The sequence below is a fragment of the Felis catus genome, chromosome B1, assembly GCF_018350175.1.
Source record: "Felis catus isolate Fca126 chromosome B1, F.catus_Fca126_mat1.0, whole genome shotgun sequence".
In the NCBI taxonomy this organism is placed as follows: domain Eukaryota; kingdom Metazoa; phylum Chordata; class Mammalia; order Carnivora; family Felidae; genus Felis; species Felis catus.
In genome coordinates this window covers 20,679,499-20,699,486 of record NC_058371.1, presented here as the reverse complement: position 1 = coordinate 20,699,486, position 19,988 = coordinate 20,679,499, and the positions used below count along the sequence as shown (strand labels likewise).

At 39.0% G+C, this 19,988-nt stretch overlaps 1 protein-coding gene across 3 annotated transcripts in view; it reads right to left on the bottom strand.

Annotated features, from left to right (window-relative positions):
* Positions 1 to 1,017: 1,017 nt before the first annotated feature.
* The window catches only part of FGL1 (fibrinogen like 1), a 54,447-nt gene continuing 35,476 nt past the window's right edge, over positions 1,018 to 19,988 (bottom strand). For all 3 annotated transcript variants that reach the window (XM_011281397.4, XM_019828300.3, XM_019828299.3), the window contains 7 exons: positions 19,221 to 19,300; positions 16,858 to 17,038; positions 9,190 to 9,349; positions 8,839 to 8,936; positions 5,489 to 5,577; positions 5,109 to 5,296; positions 1,018 to 1,374 (listed from right to left, as the gene is read on the bottom strand). In XM_011281397.4, the coding sequence (XP_011279699.1) occupies positions 1,215 to 1,374; positions 5,109 to 5,296; positions 5,489 to 5,577; positions 8,839 to 8,936; positions 9,190 to 9,349; positions 16,858 to 17,038; positions 19,221 to 19,292 (948 nt within the window). In that variant the 5' untranslated portion in view covers positions 19,293 to 19,300 and the 3' untranslated portion in view covers positions 1,018 to 1,214. The remainder of the gene's footprint in view (positions 1,375 to 5,108; positions 5,297 to 5,488; positions 5,578 to 8,838; positions 8,937 to 9,189; positions 9,350 to 16,857; positions 17,039 to 19,220; positions 19,301 to 19,988) is intronic.

Here is a 19,988-nt window from a genome sequence, read left to right as displayed (position 1 = left end):
TCCTCTTCCCCCAAGCCAGGTCAGGTCCCTGCTATACATTCCCCAGGAACATATTATTCCCTCATGCTTATCAGATTTTAAAATTATAATGTTTTGATTATATGTTTAGTGCATGTCTTTATAAAAAAAGAAAGAGCTTCATTTGGGCTTGAACTATATCCTCTGTGCCTGATAGTTGGTACTCGAATATTTTTTAGAATATCTTGCCTTAACTCTTACTTTTACTCTCACTTGAAAAGTTCTCTCCCTCCACCTCACCTATTCAAGTTCTATCCACAAGAAGCTGTAGCATGGTAGGGGCATCCAGGTGGCTCAGTCGGTTGAGCGTCCGACTTCAGCTCAGGTCATGATCTCACGGTTTGTGAGTTCAAGCCCCGTGGCGGGCTCTGTGCTGACAGCTCAGAGCCTGGAGCTTGCTTCGGATTCTGTGTCTCCCTCTCTCTCTCTGCCCTTCCCCTGCTCACACTCGCTCTCAAAAATAAGTAAACATTAAAAAAAAAAAAGAAAAAGGCCCTAGCATGGTAGCAAAACATCGGATTTCATATCGGAATTGGTATCTGAATTTGAATTTGAGTCCTTGTACGTATTAGCTTTGTAACTTTGAGCAGTCACAAAATCTCAGAGCCACAAACTTCCAGGTGTGTTACATGGGGATGATAATACCTCACAGGATTGGTATAAGAATTAAAATGTGGCTTCTGAAAGAAGTGTTTAACCTATACCAACAGCTTAAAAATATAGGATACTGTCATATAGCGATTGAGATCCTAAATTGTATCTCTGAGTTCCAGCTCGGTAGCAGAGACTTGAGTTCACGTCCTAATTCATAATATTTATTGTCTATATAGTCGATTTACCAATCTATTTTTTTATTGTTTTTTTATGTGTTTTTCAACGGCGTTCATACTTAATTTATTATGTACTTATGCTCGTGTTATTGCCTAAACTGGTACGTTTTCTGCATGTTGTATTTTTTGTTTAGCGTAAACGCTTATCGTAAACTTCTGCATGCAGGAATTCAATAATCTGTATTTATTTGAAGGACTCACGTATTTGCTGTGCTGAAAGCGCAATAAGTAATAAAGGTCAGTAGGAATGAAAAGTAGCACACGTAACAGTTGCCATCTACGTGTGTGTGTATATGTTCAGAGGTCCAATTTTCCAAAGCACTTTAAAGCGAGACGAATTGCAGAAAGAAAGCCCAACAGGGAAAATCAAACACTATTTGGAATAAAATCATCTGGCCTAATTTTCATAACCACAGACTTCAGAGAATACCACCATCCATGCCAGGTGAGCCACACAACCCCATTGTCCGTTTTAGCAGCGTAGGGGCCCTTGTGGTATAAGCCATTCAGGTTTGCAGAGTGACACCTAGTGGGAAGAGAAAATAAACACAAAACAATGAGACTAGAAAGCTCCTTCCTAAGCCTTTTCGATAAAAGCGTTTGACTATGATTTCTGCCATTTTTCAGACAAGGGAGTATCTATCTACTTATGTGCTTTTAAGGTTTTATTTATTTTCGAGAGAGAGAGAGCGCGAGCGCAAGTGAGGGCCAGAGAGAGAGGGGAACACGAGACCCCAAGCGGGCTCTGTGTCCGCAGCAGTGAGCGCGATGCGGGCTCAAACTCACAAACCCGAACAAGATCATGGCCTGAGCCAAAGTCAGATGCTCAACAGACTGAACCACCCAGGCAACCCAACAAGGGAATGTTTATTAGTTTCCAGAAGGCGGGAGGTTTCTACGTCAGATGGGTTTAACTGATGGGTTTGTGTGCCCTAACAAAACTCAGGATATGGCCCAGGTCACCTGTCGTGTACTGTAAAAGAAGCATTTCTGGTCTTAATAGCTTTTAAACAAATAAGCAAGCAAACGAAAACATGACCTTGTAACCTTTGGCCTTTGCAAGAGTGGTATGATTTAAGGAAACAGGGTGTGGCATGGCGCTGTGTAACCAGCTTCCCTGGATAATTTGCACTTACGTGTTCACCTTTTTGCTGCCAAGATTTAGCTTTCGTGCTGCAGACTCCCTCCCCCCTCTTTTAAAAATTGCCAACATATCCATTATTTTAACCTCAAGGGTAAGCAAACAAAACCTAAACCACCATTTAAAGTTTTCCCAGCAATTGACCAATAATCATTTGTCCAAGTTGCTGAGTTAATTTTTTAGCCTCTATTTTTCCAATCTAGATAAGTGGGTTAGCTAATCATACATTTTAAAAATGTCACACTTCCTCCTTTAAAATCTGTAAATTTTGTCCCTGATATGGATAGCTAGGCGTATGTGATAATTTTCTGTGTACTGTTAGCAATGAGTCACTACATATTTCTTTATTGATTAACCAACGAAAAGATGGCAGACATTAGGATATAAGGAGAACATTTGCAAGGCATGGTTCTGAAAACTCTATGGAAAGTACCCAAACTATTGAATCAAAAAAGCATATAATTTACCCATAGATGCTGAATGGTTGGCTTGGTCCACTTACCAGCTTAGTGATTTGCTCCTGCCGACCATCCTGACAATCTCCTAATTTAAATCTGAAACTATGTATGCTGATTCTGCAAATGTTAAAGCCTACTGTGTTTTTAAAATTACCTGAAAGGTAATGTTAGAAAAGAAAATACTCTAAACTTAGCCTCTGGAATATATATTTTGGCCCATCTCTGTTTTCCTAGAGACATCTGTGCTGTCAGCACTGAGCCTGATGTAGGGCTTGAGCTCACGCACCACGAGATCATGACCGGAGCCAAAATCAAGAGTTGGACGCTTAACCAACAGAGCCACCCAGGCACCCCTCTTTTTATTTTTTAAAGTAGGCTCCGCACCCAATGTGAAGCTCAAACTCACGACCCTGAGATTAAAAGTCACATGCTCTAACTGACTAAGCCAGCCAGGTGCCCCACCTCTTAGCTATTCTGAGACCAATTGTCCAGCATCTTTCAGTTTCTGGAACAGGACTTGCAACCACACTGGGAGATGGTTGGGGCTCTGTTGGTGAATGCATTTGCAAATGCAGAGCAGAGAACACATCAACACTCAGTGACCACTTTGCCATGTGGAGAAAGAACGTTTTGTAAGTGAGTAATAATTATGAAGGGCCAACACTTCATGTAAGTTAGAAGAACTATAGGATTAAAAAAAAAAAGGATAAGGAGGAAGAAAATGATAGGATTAAACTACAAGAAAAGGAGACATGTAGACGTAGCACCAAGCTTCCAGAACAATTGACTTTTTCTCTAACTTTACTGATTTTCCACCTCTACAGACATATCATCTCATTTGACTTCACGGATAATGATGAGTTCTTAGGCAGCTCTAGCTCAGTAGCTACCTTTCTTTGTCATCTCTGAACCCTGATATCGAAAGTCAAGTAAATTATTTATTTGCCTGTGTTAATATGTGTGCCAGCTGTCATTTAGACGCAATCCAAGCCAAGTCAACTAGGTAGGTACATGGTAATATTAACTGATATGATTGTTTTTTCTGTATATGCGCTTCTGTTCAAAATCAAACATTAAGGGATGCTTGCAACTTAGTGAATTATGTGTCAGTTTTATATAATGCTGATAATTTTTACATAATGCTAACTTAGAAGGACAGGGGAAGTAAAAGGAGGAGGAAGAGAGAGTGACAAAGATGGCATTTTAAGAGAACAAGAAAACCACTAGGGAAAAGGCTATCATCACCTTTGGTTTGTTAAGTAGGGATGATACCTTTGTTTCTCTGTTCTCTCTCACTGATGTATGTGCTCTAGTTCCTTTTCAAGTGACCAAAGTTTTATAAAGTGACACAAAGTAAAAAACAAAAGCAAAATCCAGAGAAAATAATGATTTTACAACCACTGAGTTTCAACTTGACCCACCACACTACCCACAACTAGCTGTGTCCCCACAGAATCTACAACTCTAAAACCAGCACCTTGCAATCACCGAGTGCTCACAGGGAGGACTCCCATGATTTTCAGGAAAGTTAACATATGCCTGATATACCTCTACTTCATAAGACAGGATTCTAAAATGCTTTGTAAGTACTTATGTAAGAAGAAAAAAGGTTAAAATTTGGATTTGGAACTTAAATGAATAGTCTTCAATAATTTGGAAAATCTGACACTCCAGGAATACTCACTAAAGATTCTATAATGGAAAATTTAAATGTCCAGACATTTTGAAGTAGTGTTTGTTTTCTAACAAGAAAAGAAGACGTTCAAAACTCATGCACTGCCTAACAGTTGGGGCACATCTGCTTTGCAGACAGCAGACGCATCAGGTTATTTGTAAGGGAGACAGTATGAAGTTTCCATTCTTGCCTAAACTTTGTAATTACAACAAATGGAGCTGTCTGGAAACCATCTTGGGTGGAGAACAGTTCAATGAGTCAAGCATATCTGGCCTAGAGGAGAGAAAATATTGAGGAATACAATAAATGTCTTCTCATCCACTGCCTGCAGCACTATGTTGAAAAGGAATTACAATTGCTCTTTAACTACTGAGAAGAAAATCTGGTGAAGTATAAGAAGGCAGAATCCAGATGAATAAAAGGAAAAACTTAGTACGATAAAAAAACCCAGAGTGAGCTAGCTGATAAAGTAACACTGAAGTGTTCAAGCAGAGGGTGGAATTAAGTGTCAGGAATACTGTAGAGGAAATTTCTGCACTGAGAGGAGCTCAGTGGAAGTCACTGTGATTTAAAAGTAGTATTACATAGAAAAATTTACAAAAATAACATGGCCATCACGTGATAAGAGAAGGTAAAGACCAAACTGGTTATTAGAACACTGAAAATATTTCTCTTATGATAAATGCTCCCTATTCTTTCATGTCAATCTGTGGCCAACTATTTATGATAACTCACCCATAGTTCAGGCTGCAAACAATCTTTGCAGAAGTAGTAATTTGATTTATTTCTGTAACACCTTTCAAGCTTTATTAATGCACACAATGAACAAATCCTCAAAAATACTTCATCACTGAAGAATTCTAGTAAGTGTGATTACATAATAATACCAGTACTACAAAGAAGACAACATTACCTCATGTTATAATTAATGCCCACCAGTGAGATATCATCAACGCCATTACAATAGTGTTTATAAAATGTCAAACCTGTTAAACCACCAGCCAGACTGATCTTCTTCTGCACAATTCCCTTCGTAGTTGTCATTATCTCTGTCCCGTGTGCTGAATTTCATTCTTTGGTGACTAGCCCACCATTGCACCTCAGGATTAAAATTCCCTGTAAGGGAGTCTCCAGCTGTTCCAGAATATTCACCGATATTCAACTCATAGGAATTCTAAAGACAAAGAGGCAAGTTCCACTATCAGTTGTCACCGTAATATGATAATTTAATAATTAATGTTAGTTAATAATATGTTTATTTAATAAGCAAAAGACAGGTTCTATCGTGTATTTTTGTTTCCACTGACTTCAGGGTTTATATTTTACACATTAATTCATAATGTTACGTATTTGAAAATTTTACTACCTTTTCATCTCCAACTTTAAAAAGTTTATACTGTGCATAACGGCTATTTTTTTCAAAATCTGCAAGGTCAATTTTTAAAGTGTAGTCTCCTGAAAAAAAAAAAAACAACAAGAATTAATAGGATATTTCTGAGGTGTGAGATGACATTGATTTATTGAATTTTAAAAATAATTCATAGCTCTATTTTACTTAAACTGTTTCCTTCTGCTATCATTCCGTATTCAAAGAATAAACAGTGGCTCTATTGTATTTACAACATGAACATTTCATTGTGTATTTTGCTTGAAAAGAGCTAGGAACATAATATTGAAGGTGGAAAATTTCTACTAGATTTATCATAGGTCAAGTCTAGTACAATTCACTTGACAAAGAACAACAGAAACTAAGTTATTATTTAGCTAATACATTAAGAAGCCTAACAATGAAAGAAGAGAAGTTCTAAGAAGTTTAAACATTTATCTTCTTTTTCTTACTTTCAGTAAGAATGTTAATCTTAAAAGTAAATAATAACTAGTTGGTCGCATCAAGCCATCTTCTTTTCTCCATTGTCCCATCATTTGTGAATCATAGTTATTACTCTTTCTCTTTTTTGAAGAGTCAGGAACCAGAAAATTATAAGTCAAACAAACTGTTAGATAATATATGTTCTATCCTCCTACTTCGATAAATAAAATTTCACAATGACCTAGAAGATCAGGTTTGAACTTACGGTCTTAGTCTCCTTGGGATCCAAGCCAGAACATGGAGGCCCAGGGAGAGAGACCCTCTGGCCCCATCACCCAGGTCTTATCTGTGGTCAGCCTCCTCTCTTCCTATCCCTATCTCTGTCTCCATCATGCACACAAAAAGGACCTCGACCACGTTTGTGCACTTTCTAGGCTGCACATCCAAGCTCTGTTTACACCCACACTTAAAGTTGTTGCTTTACCTCCCCTCAGGCTCAGCGATGTGCACACCAGTAACACCATCTTCTCAAGGGGGCTAGATGAAGAAGAGGCATGAACAGGTTTTGGAAACAAGCTCAGGGTTGTTTGGGCAGGAAATGCCAGCTTGCCCCTTACTGAGCGTGGGAGGAGTGTAGGCTTCCAGTGACCTTGGTGCTTTAGTACCACAGGCCCTGCCCCCCATGGAGCTCTCTAAGGTGGAATTTTGGAAGAGGCCCCTCTAATCTGATGGAAGGGCAGTAATGGTTATGTGAGCCAAGACTGTCAAGTGGATGAGAACAGTACGGCAGGCTAAGTTAAATACCTTGCATTATGGAAGAGCTATAAAGTCAGTCTCAATGTTTCAGGTAACCATCTAAATATCTTTATGGACAATAAATAAATAAAAAGGGAATTATAGACTGTTCCTAAATTAATATTATTGCAAACACTTGCAGTCAAAATTTATGTAATGGAGATAAAGCTATTTTCAGGGGAAATTCACTAGCCTTAGGTGCGCTCACAATTAAAGAATGCAGGGACAAAGGCATGCTTTTCCTTGGGATGATGTGGAATGTGGTTGTGAAACCTAGAACTGATAAATACATTTTTGCTGTCATGAGAGTAGCAGCCCGAGTACCCATTAAAACACGAAAGGGAAGCAGATGTGTTGGCAAAGTGCATCTGGGTGAATGAGCATTTAATAATAATTTAACGACTAATTTGAACTTTGTATATTTGCAAGGAGCTAAGGGTTACTTCGTGGAGTTTTCATAGTTTTGATAGGAAACCCGATAAATATTAATGTGCAAAAAAGGCACTATGATAAATGTTATATATATCATAAAATACTCAAAATAAAATAAAATAAATACATTGAGGGAAGGGAAATCTTATATAAATTTAGATAGCATTGATCACAAGAAGGACAAGCAGGGTTCTAAGATTATTCATCTTCTATGGATATTATTCTGGTGTCTCAAAGATCCCTATAATTATAATCCTACTTATGAATTGTGAATATAAAAACACCAGTCACTTTCCCTAACTTGAATGAAACAAGCAAACCCTTGCTTTTATGTTTAATGCATTGCCAGTGTGATATAGCATGCTTTGTTAAGCAATACAATTGTCTTTTATGAAACATTCTAAATCAGACCCGAATGGGGCTGACTACGATCTCAGACTTACAATTGAGGCAAGGAAGGCAATGAGTTGGAGTAAATGAACATGGCAAAGAGAAGCTGAGAAAATTCGTCAAATGATATTTTAGACAAATACTGAACTCTAGGAGAAGACACACATGCACTGGTACATAGCAGGAAATGTATAGATGTCTGCAATTTGAAATATATCAATAAAATAAAATAAAATGGCTTGATGGATGGATAGGTATGTAATGAAAACAATTAAAAAAAAAAAAAACCCAGCAAATGGTAGTGTAGAATCCAGGTGGTAGGTTGAATCTTCTTTCCGTTTTGCTGTATCTTTGAAATTTTTCAAATTAAAAGTTGATGGGGATGGAGACAGGATATTTATTAGGGTATTTGACTGTATAAAACAGCCCCAAGTGCCCAATTCTTTGCCTCAGCGTTTGCAATGCGACTTTTAACTCCTTCCACTGAGTCTACTTCTTTCCCCCTTAAATTCCCAGCAGACCCGGAAGCTGGTCACACACCCATGAGCAAGCCCAGCCAAGATCAGCAGAACACAGACCTGATGAGCAAAACGCTCAGCCAACTTGTAGATTTGTGAGGAATAATAAATGAGTGTGGCTTTAAGCCAGTAAATCTTGAAGTAGCTTGTTACACACTTATTATGGCAATAGATAGTTGACCCAGTATGGCTATTTTGAGGAATTTGAGGCATTAAAAAAAGAAGGATTAGGACACTACATTTCCTTTCCATAAATTGAAAATAAATAGTTGAGAACTCTCCCACCTCAGCCCAGATCTAGTTTCGTTGCCTCTAGTCCTAGTTTTAAGTGGCCACATTTTATAAAGGGGATTGTTGCTCGAAAGGGATCATTGGCATCTGCAAAACACAGCACTTACTGAATTCATTCCATTGTCTATGGTTTAGTAGAAAACATTTTAACGTGTTTTTTATTTTTATTTTTAATGCTTATTTATTTTTGAGAGAGGAGGGGATGGGGGTAGGGAAGGGCAGAGACAGAGGAAGACAGAGAATCTGAAGCAGGCTCCAGGCTCTGAGCTGTCACAGTACAAAGCCTAAAGTGGGGCTCAAACCCACGAACCATGAAATCATGACCTGAGCAGAAGTCTGAAGCTCAACTGACTGAGCCACCCAGGTGCCCCTTTAGTGTGTGTGTGTGTGTGTGTGTGTGTGTGTGTGTGTGCGTGTGTGTCTGTGTGTGTGTGTGTTTTAACTATACTTCAAGTGAATTTGATATCAGACAAACCTTACCTTGTGTGGTCAATAAGTGAATATTTTTATTACCCAGCCAATATTCGCCATTTTCTTGAACAAAATTTCCAAAGCCATTTTCATAGTCATTCCAGCCTCTAAAAAATTTGAAATGAAAGCTGATTTTAGCAGAACCCAAAAGGACCTTTGCAGTAGTAACTAAGGTGCCCACCACCCTCCCCAATTACCCCCCCAATATTTTTTTTTTGATTAGCAAATGCACTTTCAGTATTCTTATTTGGAAAGAGTGAAATTCTAATTATAGATCTCAGGATATAATAAAAACGCTTTACTTGTTACAAATCTCACACATGCTACTCCAAATAAATCCTTGCATCATAATTAGCACACCTGTTAAAGTTCTCACTGCCATCAGATCGTCTCTGAATTACAGTCCATCCTCCTCCATCAGACATGTCACAGTAAACAGAGAATTCTGTTGGGCTCTGGAGAGGTTTGATTTTGTAAAATCCACTGCGCTTATACCCATCATTAAAAATCTCCGAACAGTCTGTTTGCAAAACAAGGTAATGTAACATTTGTTATATGCTTTTTTTTTCCCCCATAGGAGCCTCTGGATAAGATTACTCAATACCAATGGAAATAGATAAACACATGGTGTAGATAATCAGCTTTTTAAAATTGCATCTTGTATATCTTCCAGTAGATATTAGGAAAGCCTTATTTCCTTTTCTAGTATTTAATTTTATCTGACTCCTTGACATGATCATGAAAATAAAAAAGAAATAAAATAGGGATTTGGTTTCTCATTTCTGATTTTTGTGCAAACACTTAAAAAATTATATATGTTCAATCGATCATAGCGTATTTAAGTGGAATTTATAGCCTTATCTGACAGAATAAGAGAACTTATCTCTCCTATGAAGCTAAATTAAAGTAGAAATAGAACCTCAAGCAAATAATATAATATGGGTTATCTTGACTTACAGCATTATAAATCATCCTGAACATCTGGAGATGAATTCAAAATAGTAATCTTCCTGTTAGATTCTTATAACCTCCCAGTTTCAGCAGATTTTTTACTAGCCCACTGAAATTTCCAACAGTCCATGCATTCTTAGGTGCTTTTGCTAAAAATCGCAAGCTTCTGCTATTCCTTTTATCCCCACATTCTTTTTGCCAGGATATTTCTTTGACCTTTGAAGCAAACATAACTACCAGTCTGTCGCCAAAAAGTAGTATTTGTTTCTTAAACTACTTGAAGGTAGAATAAATTAATATCCACTGGGTCTCATCTAGGCTGATTTGTACACACTTTTAGAGAATTTGGCAGTATGGACCTCACTACAGTTTCAACATCCAGGAAGCTGTGTAAGGGGTGGTTGAAGTAGGTGGTCACCGTCAAGAGATCGTCTCAAGAATACTTAGTTACAGAGTTTTGAGTAAAAACACTATAACTTAAATTATAGCTGACTTTCACATTTTACCCTTAGCATTTTGTTAATTTCCTTCCTTTAAAAAAACAACCTTTTCGGGGCGCCTGGGTGGCGCAGTCGGTTAAGCGTCCGACTTCAGCCAGGTCACGATCTCGCGGTCCATGAGTTCGAGCCCCGCGTCAGGCTCTGGGCTGATGGCTCAGAGCCTGGAGCCTGTTTCCGATTCTGTGTCTCCCTCTCCCTCTGCCCCTCCCCCGTTCATGCTCTGTCTCTCTCTGTCCCAAAAATAAATAAAAACTTGGAAAAAAAAATTAAAAAAACAAAACAAAACCAAAAACAACCTTTTCTTTTCCTGATTGGATAATTCCATTCTGCTAGCATATTTTAAAGTTCTTTCTTCTTTTTCATTGTTTTGATGCCAAATTGTCGCAACTCCATTTTGTTACAAGTGAGATATACTGCATGCCAAAAAGATGGAATGGGTGGTCGGAATTAGACAAGAAAATAAAGACTCTTTGTCACTTTCTGAAGCCCTCACCAGATTAAGACCAATCATATACTACTGCTGTGGTGAGATGTTCATCTTTGTGATGATTTAGGCTATATTCGTGTATTTACTTCTGAGATTCAGAAGCACATTCTTTGTGCGTGTTGGATTCTTAAAAAAAAAGAGAAAGAGAAAGAGGTCCTTTCCTGGCAATTAAACAAGAAGAAAAACATCACCTAAAATTAGTTCAATGTTGCTCAAAAGCTTACATTCTGTGGTCAAGTAGACTGTACAACACTTTTCATTAAAGTAAGCAGATTTTAACCCTGTTAAGGATAGAGCTCTTTGCTTACATGTAATCTCCTACCAAAGAGCTGAATAGTAAAGACTCCAAAGATTCAGGCTGTTTTCCAGGCAAATATGGAAATGATTAGCTATAACATTTGCCTCTGGAAAACTTTGTGAATATAGCATGTGGAGCCAACATTTTCTATTTGTTTCTATTTTATGCCAACTGCAAGTTTGTGTTTTTAAAAATGTGTCCTTCTTCCCAGAGGAAAAAGCCAAACATAACTTAAGATCCAGAGCAAAGCTTTCAACTTAAAAAAAAAAATCAAAAACAAAAAATACCCAACAAATTAAAAAACCTCAAAGAAGCATGAGTAGCAAAATTGCTCATATGAAAGAAGTTAGAAATAAGGAGGCTGCCTTGGGGAAATGTGAAAATGGGACTTGCACCTCCACAGCAGGAAGTTCAAACAATGTAGGGTATAAAACATTAACTAGATATTTGAAACTATGATTTTCAAAATGTTTTGACCCACTCAACTCCCCAGATAATACGCAGGCAAGGGCAGGATTAGAAAGCTCCGTGTTCCTGGGACTTAAAAAAAAAAAAAAAAAAGAGGGGGATTTTTGGATGCTTACATAATACTAGAGTGAGGCCAGGGTTGCCTGCCCACTGACAAACACTGTGCTAAACTGGAAGAGGTGAATGCTTTCTCTGATCATGCAGAAAGCAAGCCATGTTGGAAGGCTTCTGAATGTTTAAGCTTCACAAAGTGACACGACAGCTTGCCAAATGGACTTTTCCCTTTTGTCCCACAATGGTGGCTGAGCTCAAAGCTGAAGTCCGAAGGCACTAAGTACCCCACATTCTAAATTCAAAGAAAGGCCAGCATGAGCTCAGCTGCCCCCAAAGGCATGCTGGGAAATGCTAGAACTAGCCCTGCTGTAGCCATTCTTTATCCCCACCCGCCCCGTGACATTAGAAAGGAAACAAGAAGAAAGGATGCTGGTTCCTTGGAGAGGGCAGGATTCTTGAAGGGTAGGGTGGGTAGGCTCTCTCCTCTGAAAACAAGGGAGAGAGTATATAACGATGTGGATAGATAGCTGACATTCACTGAGCACCTCTTTTGTATGAAATGCTACTGTAATCATGTTACATGTGTTAACTCTGAATCTTTACGACAAAGAACCATTCTTATCATTCCCATTTTACGGATGAGGAAAATGAAGGATATAAAGATTAGGTAACTTGCCCAAAGGCTACAGCTACCAAGATGGGCAGCTGGACTTTCAAACCAGGCTTCAGAGGCAACACCTTAATCACTACACATGCCTCAAGTGACTGTCTTGTAAAGATTGAAGGCCTTGCAGGAGGGGATCTGGCTAAACCAGTGGTCTTGTTGGCTGAACAGATGTGATGCCACAGGCTGTGGTAATTATCACCAATTAATGTGAATTTGGTATCTTTTAATTTAAGTACATAATTTAATAGCAGCCAAAAATTTCAAAATAAGATACATTTAATTATATGTTGTATAAAATCACATGATTTGTGCATTATCTGCACAAATTGCTAGGTTATAAGCAATTAGGTGTTTTCAACCATGAGATGAATTAGAATTCAGAAAACAAATTAGTAATAAAATAGTAACTTGTAAATAAGAACAAAGAAATGTATATTTATATAGATGGTGTACATGAATATTTAATTTTTTTAAGTTTATTTGTTTATTTTAAGATAGAGAGATAACACACACAAGCGGGGGAGGCGCAGGGAAAGAGGGGGAGAGAGAAAATATCAAGCAGGCTCCATACTGTCAGTGTGGAGCCTGATGTGGGGCTTGAACTCACGAACTGTGAGGTTATGACCTGAGTCAAAATCAAAAGTCAGTTAACTGACTGAGCCACCCAGGAACCCCAATGAACATTTGATATTTTTAATTTAAGGAGACCAAAAATATAAACTTTGGTAGCAAGTTCTTATATATTTTATACAATATTATATATTATGTTAAATATATACTTTTTGGAATTTATGGTTATTATATATTTATCAAGGGTTTGCCTGTCGCAGGCTCTTTAGTACTATTTGTCTATATGCTACAAAATAAAGTACAATTAAACTATATATTTCATACTGTATTCATCATATATGAAGAATATTACATAGTTCTACTAACTTCTAGGGTTTTTTTTTTGAGGTGGGGGAGGGGGGTAGAAAGAGAGCACGAGAGACAATCTTAAGCAGGCTCCTACCAACACTGAACCCAATGCAGGGCTCGATCCCACAACTGTGAGATCATGACCTGAGCCTAAATCAAGAGTCAGATATTCAACTGTCTGAGCCACCCAGGTACCCCCCTGGATTTTTTTTTTTTAGCTGTTATATCCCAAACCAGAAAATGTCTATCATCTATCTTATTTTATGTGCTATAATGTTACAAGACAGACAGACACACACACACACACACACACACACATACACACACACACACCCTACAATGGTTTGTATAGATCCTGACCATATGACTCTTCCATCCAATTCCTGTTTATACAGTCAGGCCTCCTCTGATCTTGGTAGTTTCATTTTCTAGTAACTGATTTCTGCCTTACTCCTTGGTGACTTCTTGTCTCCCACTTCTTGTCATTTCTTGTGGCCCAGCACTCCTGACACAGGGATTGGAGTTTCAGCTCCTAAGCCTGAGTCTTCCCACGACTGATTTTTCTCATACACAGTCCTAGTAACAAACATCCAATCACCTGCCTCCTGACATTATTGAACACTTGAATCTGTGTTCACAGCCTGTTCAGAGTTCCTGGGTTTGGGGCTTAGTTTGGAATTTGGAATAATGGTGCTTCTCTTGCATCCATCAGTTCCTTGTCCTTGTGACCAGCCGTGTACCTACTTTTGGAATCACATAAGGTGCCAGTAGCATTGGTTTCTTCTGAACCCTCTGTTCTTGGCTTACAGATGGCTGCCTTCTTGCTGTAGCCTCGTATCATCTTTCCTCTGTGCATCAGTGCCGCCGTAATCTCTTCTTATAAGGACACCAGTCAGACTGAATTAGGGCCCATTCTAATGGCCTCATTCTAACTTAATCTCTTCTTTTAAGGCCCTATGTCCAAATACAATCATATTATAGACATTGGGGGTTAGAGCTTCAACATATGAAGCTCATATGGGGGGTGCACACAACTCAGTCCATAAGACAAAGTCATCAGTCAAATGGCTTTTTGGCCATTCTGGTTACTCCCTTCTCTGAATCAACCTTGTTATCAACAATGATTGGCCTGATTAATCCAGTGAGATCCAACCCTGACATCTGTTTCTTACATTTTCCACAGTCTCAGGATAGGTAGCTGAAACCTGCTGAGTGGATAAATGACCACATTACAATTAGGCCTCAACATTCGTCGAATGAAAAGGGTATTCAATTGCTACAATGCCTTACCTCCTATCTGAAAAGAAGTAAAGCCTTCTATACTAGATGGCCCCAGGAAATCTCGGTCCTCCTCAGCCTGTGGGAAGAAATGTGGGGAGAAGCCTGACCTGATTCTGGTCTTGAACAATCTCATCCACACCCATCAGTAGAAGCACAAATCCTTTGCAGTCTTGTAGGGATCCTCATTTAATTGGTCTGGAGTAGAACATGGACACTATTTGTAGACAGTTTCCCATGGGTCAATTGCCTTCCTGCATATTTTGCAAGCAGAGTATATGTTCTGGACTATTTTTTCAGGGATCTTTGTATAGTAAACAGCCTTATAAGATAGAGACAGTGTCTCCCTCTAGAGCAGATGGCAGGTTAGTTTCTGCCCACTTTCATAGAAATAACTCTCTTGCAAAGGAGAAAAGAATGGGCAGATTTGCTTGTAACCCATTATAAAAGATTGAGATTTACTAAACTCAGGGTTCCTCACCTGGACACAGCCCACTGCCTGCACATTCTCCACATTGCTTCCTTAGTATTTGCAATCAAGGGATATTGGTACAAACATGAAGTTCTTGTCTCGGACCCAGGAGTCTCTTATCTTCTGCCAACACCCGTGAAACCGAGGCAGGCTAACTCTTTAGGTTGCAAATGGAGTAAAACCTCAGACCCTCCACAGTTCTTCATAGGCGTCAGCATTTTAACAGTCACCAGGTGATTCTATCTGTAGACCTGGCTGAGAATCACCGTCTTCAAGGAATGTCAACTGATTGTACTTCTGGTTCAATTGCTCTCCTGAGCCTTCTTTCACTGATGTCTTCTGAGGTTCTAGTTCCTGTTCTTTGCCCTGAGATTGCTTCAGACAGTCTCTTTGTTTCCCAAGCCTATTTTTATCCGAGCTGTCTTTGGTTCCTTTTTGTTCCATGCCGCCGAGCCACGAGCCATCATCACCCTACATCCATCCCCTCTACCACAGGCCTCTGTCTGATCCTGAAATGGGGGAAAAGCAGTTGGATTCCAAGAATCAAGGGTAAGGGATCAAGTGACTGGACAACAGAGTGTCAGGAGCCCTGGGCAAATGTCTGACCAGAAAGAGATTAGGTTCTTGGTAAAGAAAGAAAAAGGGAACATTTCATTGAAGCATAGTTTCTAAAATTCTCATAATTCTTATATGCTTCACTGATGAGTATATTTAGAAACACAAAATAAAGATGTCTTTATTCTATCAGCCTGGAATCTCTTTAGCCTCTGTAGTTTTTCAATTACAGTCAGATATATTTTCCAACTTATATTTGCTTATTTAGCTATTCCTATCTTTCTGTACTACCTTGTTTTCATTCATAAATGTGAGCCTCTGTTATTTGCCAGGTACTCTAATGGGCAACAGGGAAGAAAGAATGATGAGACATCATTCCTAATGAAGTGCCTGCTCAATTGATCAGGATAGACTCATGAACAAAGAAATTATAATTCATCATCCCAGTAGCTAGAGCAGACATATAAACAAAGTGCTGTAGATGGCATCCTCCTTACTGACAACTATGGTTTGTTTACTTTAAAAGATGCCTGGAGGAAGGCAAATGAATAGTTCTCTATAAAGAATAATGATATGTGCAGTGAATGTGTTGACAGACAGTTTAAGATCATTAAGTTTCTGGGTGGAAACAATGACCTAATCGAAAGGAAAATTATCAAACCATAAAATATGCACATAAAAACAACCCTTGTGTTTCCCTAAATAATTGTGATCCCTTTTTCTTTCTCTGCCCTTTTATTCTATTACCTCATTTACTACCCTAAGGCACATAAGGGACTCAGAAGGGAAAACTGTATAAATGTAATGAGAAATGCTACACAAAAACAAAACTGTAAAATTTTTCAGATATGTCATTTGCACACCATATGTAAACAATCTCTTGTCTTTGATCTCTCTTTAAACTACAGAAATTCTAAGATATTTAGCATTGACATTAAATATCCCCTCAGAGATAAGAGAGAGAAAAGGATAAAATTAAATTTATACCGGGGCGCCTGGGTGGCTCAGTCGGTTAAGCGTCGACTTCAGCTCAGGTCACGATCTCAAAGTCTGTGAGTTCGAGCCCCGCATCGGGCTCTGTGCTGACAGCTCAGAGCCTAAAGCCTGCTTCAGATTCTGTGTCTCCCTCTCTCTCTGCCCCTTCCCCGCTCATGCTCTGTCTCTCTCTGTCTCAAATATAAATAAAAACATTTAAAAAAATTTTTAAAAATTATTTAAATTTATACCAAATTCACATTTGGTATAATGCTTCATGCTGCTTGTTATTAGAATAGGAAAAGCTCTTTAGCAAAACCTGAAGTGACCAAATAATGAGCACCACCATTGCACAGGGGTGTGAGTCATAAGTTACTGAAACACTTAAGAAAAATAGGTTCTGACCTGCATATTGCCTTTTGCCTCCAAGGTCAATGACAATATTCTCCTCTCCTTTATCGAGGAACTGGATTTCGTTCTCATGCAAAAGCCGGGTGATCTTGACCTGTTGCTGTTTGACCCGGGTCTCGAGCAGGTGCACCTGGGCTCTGAGTCGTGCTTGCTCCCGGAGACAGTTCTCTAGAGCCTGCAAAGGAATGTGAATCTCATTCTCACTGGGAAATAAATGCCTAACAAGTTGGACAAATTAGTGATTCAACTTTGTCCCCAGCTCCCATTTCAGAATATTATTCTAACCAGAACATGGTATGAAACTGATGCTATTTGATACTATTTGTTATATGAAGAATATGTAATTATGACTAAAGTGCTTGAGCTAGAATTATATATTAATATGAATTAATCTGAATGACTACACAAAGAGCTTTAGACTCATCTTATTTTATCCTCATAATGATTCCAGGAGGGAGGAATTGGCTCCATCCTGGTGAGGAAACTTGCCCAGGAAGTTCCAGCAGGTAGGAGGGGTCAGGATTCAAATCCAGTTCGAGATCCCTGCTCTCAGTTTCTACATGACAAGAAAGCAAAAATGCTTTCTTGACAGCATCGTTGTGCATTGCTAGTGTGTCAGTCTCTAAAATAAACAGGGCTTTTGAATGACCTTTTGGTATTAATGTTTTAAAAATTTAATCGAATACTTATAATCTGATGACACGTGGTCACCTTTATAAGGGGATACTAATTTAGACCCTCATATCCCTGAGTGTGTCACCCATTTACCTGTGACTGGAAATTCTACTGAAGACACTTTAACTTTTGCTTTTTTGTTTTTCTTTCAATTATTTCAGACAGGGATGCGAGGAGCCTGAGTTTTCCAGTTAAGTCATTTATCTTCTCTAAAAGGGCAAAAACCTCAAGAATATTGCCTGTGCATGAATTAATCAGCTCCTTTCTAAACTGGCATCTAACTGAGAACGCTTCAAAGAGAAAGCAAATGTTGTGGGTGGCGGGGGGTGGTGGTGGTGGGGATTAATTGGGAAGGAGAGCTGCATAGGTGGGTCTCCTGGAAGAGGTACCGAGGCCAAGAAGCTGCAATAAAGGCTCTTGGATACTCAAGGCTGGAAGAGTTACTAGAGGTATAGTGGGGAGAAAAGGACAAAAGACAATTTTTTTTCCCCATTTTCCACTCTTACCTTGACATCTCCATTTGCAACTTATGTCATGATCTCCTGCGAAGAGTGTAAATGTTTACTTTTGAGAAATTACGAATTTTCATGTGTAATTACCTTACACTACTACCTTTATACACGTTATTGCCTAAGACAGCCATCAGATATGTTTCCCAATTTACAATTGCCTCTCGGTTCCTAACTTTATGTACTGCCTTATGCCCTTCCGTAATTAGGAGGACCCACCATGTTCCAGGCACTCTGCTAGCTGGTCAGAATAGCACAGCTGGACACTCTATTTGGGACAAAGAGGTACATTCCCTTCCTAAGAAGGCCTATACTGGAAACACAGAGATTCAACCTCAAAACTGGAAGTCACACAGCAAGAGTATGGAGAATTGTTGGTACAGGTCTTCTCCCAGTTTCAAGTCTAAGTCACTGAATGTCTCCTAGCTATTGCTCTAGGACCATTTCTTATTTGCTCGTGGTACTCTCTCCTCAACACTCCTTGATTTAGCCACTCTGAAATAATTATTTACTTAGCTCCCTGACTCCCACCAGTCTAAAAACTAAACAGCAAGAACACTGGATGGTATCTGGAATTCTGTGCTGCTTTCCGATAGGTGGAAATTGGCTGTGATATTGTTAAGTACAGTGCAGCGTGCAATTTAAAAGTACAAGGCAAGTATCTTCGATCTTCATGAGCCTACATACATGGTCTTAGTGAGTTTATTTAACATTTAGGAGTTTTCTCTCTCCCAGAATGTCAAGTAAATGAATGTTTCCTCCCTTTTACTTATGAGTGGAGGAAGGCATGAGTTCATTGTAATTACTGTCAGATAATTTGTTTAGTTTATACTAACAGTGTTCAGTATTGGAAGGCTCAACATTGGGAAAGCCACGGGTCAAATTTAATTACTATGGATAGTTTTAAACTTCTAACATTAACTACCCAAGTAACCCCAGTAACTCCAAAAAGATTTTACTTGTTTATTGCAAATACTGGTTTTGACTTTAAGAAAAAATTTGAAAGCACTTGGTAAGTGCCTATTACGTGGCAGGTGCTTCCACAGACCCTTTTCATTTTTCCCCCCTTAGTTAATTTTTTTTTTCAGTGACAAATTACTATAGGTTTTCTGCAAAATAAGAGAAAATCCAGGTCAAAGCAGGCATTCTAGAAACATCAGTAAATGAGCTTACCCAGCTCTTCCTGCCCATTACCAGAGCAGTGGTGACAAGCAGAAAACTGAACATCTTTGCCATTTTCTCCATCGAAACGACTGCAAGAACAAAAGAAATTTCATTAACTTATTTACCGTGAGTTTTTCATGAGACCAGAGTTGCATTCAGACCAGAGGCAATCCAGGATGCTGGTGCAACGCCGTCTCTAATCTGAGAGTCTTCAAGGAAATTCTCCTGGACTTCCCCATGCCTCCCTCACACAGAATGATGCTCTCTGTGACCTCAAATAGGATCGAACCTGTTCAACTTCAGGAACAGAGAAGGGGTGCCTGGATAGCTCCATTGGTTAAGCGTCCGATTTTGGCTCAGGTCATGATCTCACGGTTCATGGGTTTGAGCCCTGCATGGGGCTCTGTGCTGACAGCTCAGAGCCTGGAACCTGCTTCAGATTCTGTGTTTCCCTCTCTCTCTGCCTGTCCCCGACTCGTGCTCTCTCAAAAATAAATAAATATTAGAAGAAAAAAAGAAAGAAAGAAATAGAGAAGGGACTCTGACTCTCTTTGAGGGTCCTAATGTTAATGAGCCTCTTGTGCAGAAAAGGCATAGGCTCTGTAAACATGAGGGCCTGGGTCCATATTTTGGCTGAGTCACTTCCTCATTGTGGGACCCCAGGCAACCTACTAAAATGCTCCTGATTTGTAAAATGGAAATCATAATTTCTACCAGACAAGACTGGGGCAACTTTGACATAATATTATTAGATACCCTGGCATAGGATACGTGCCT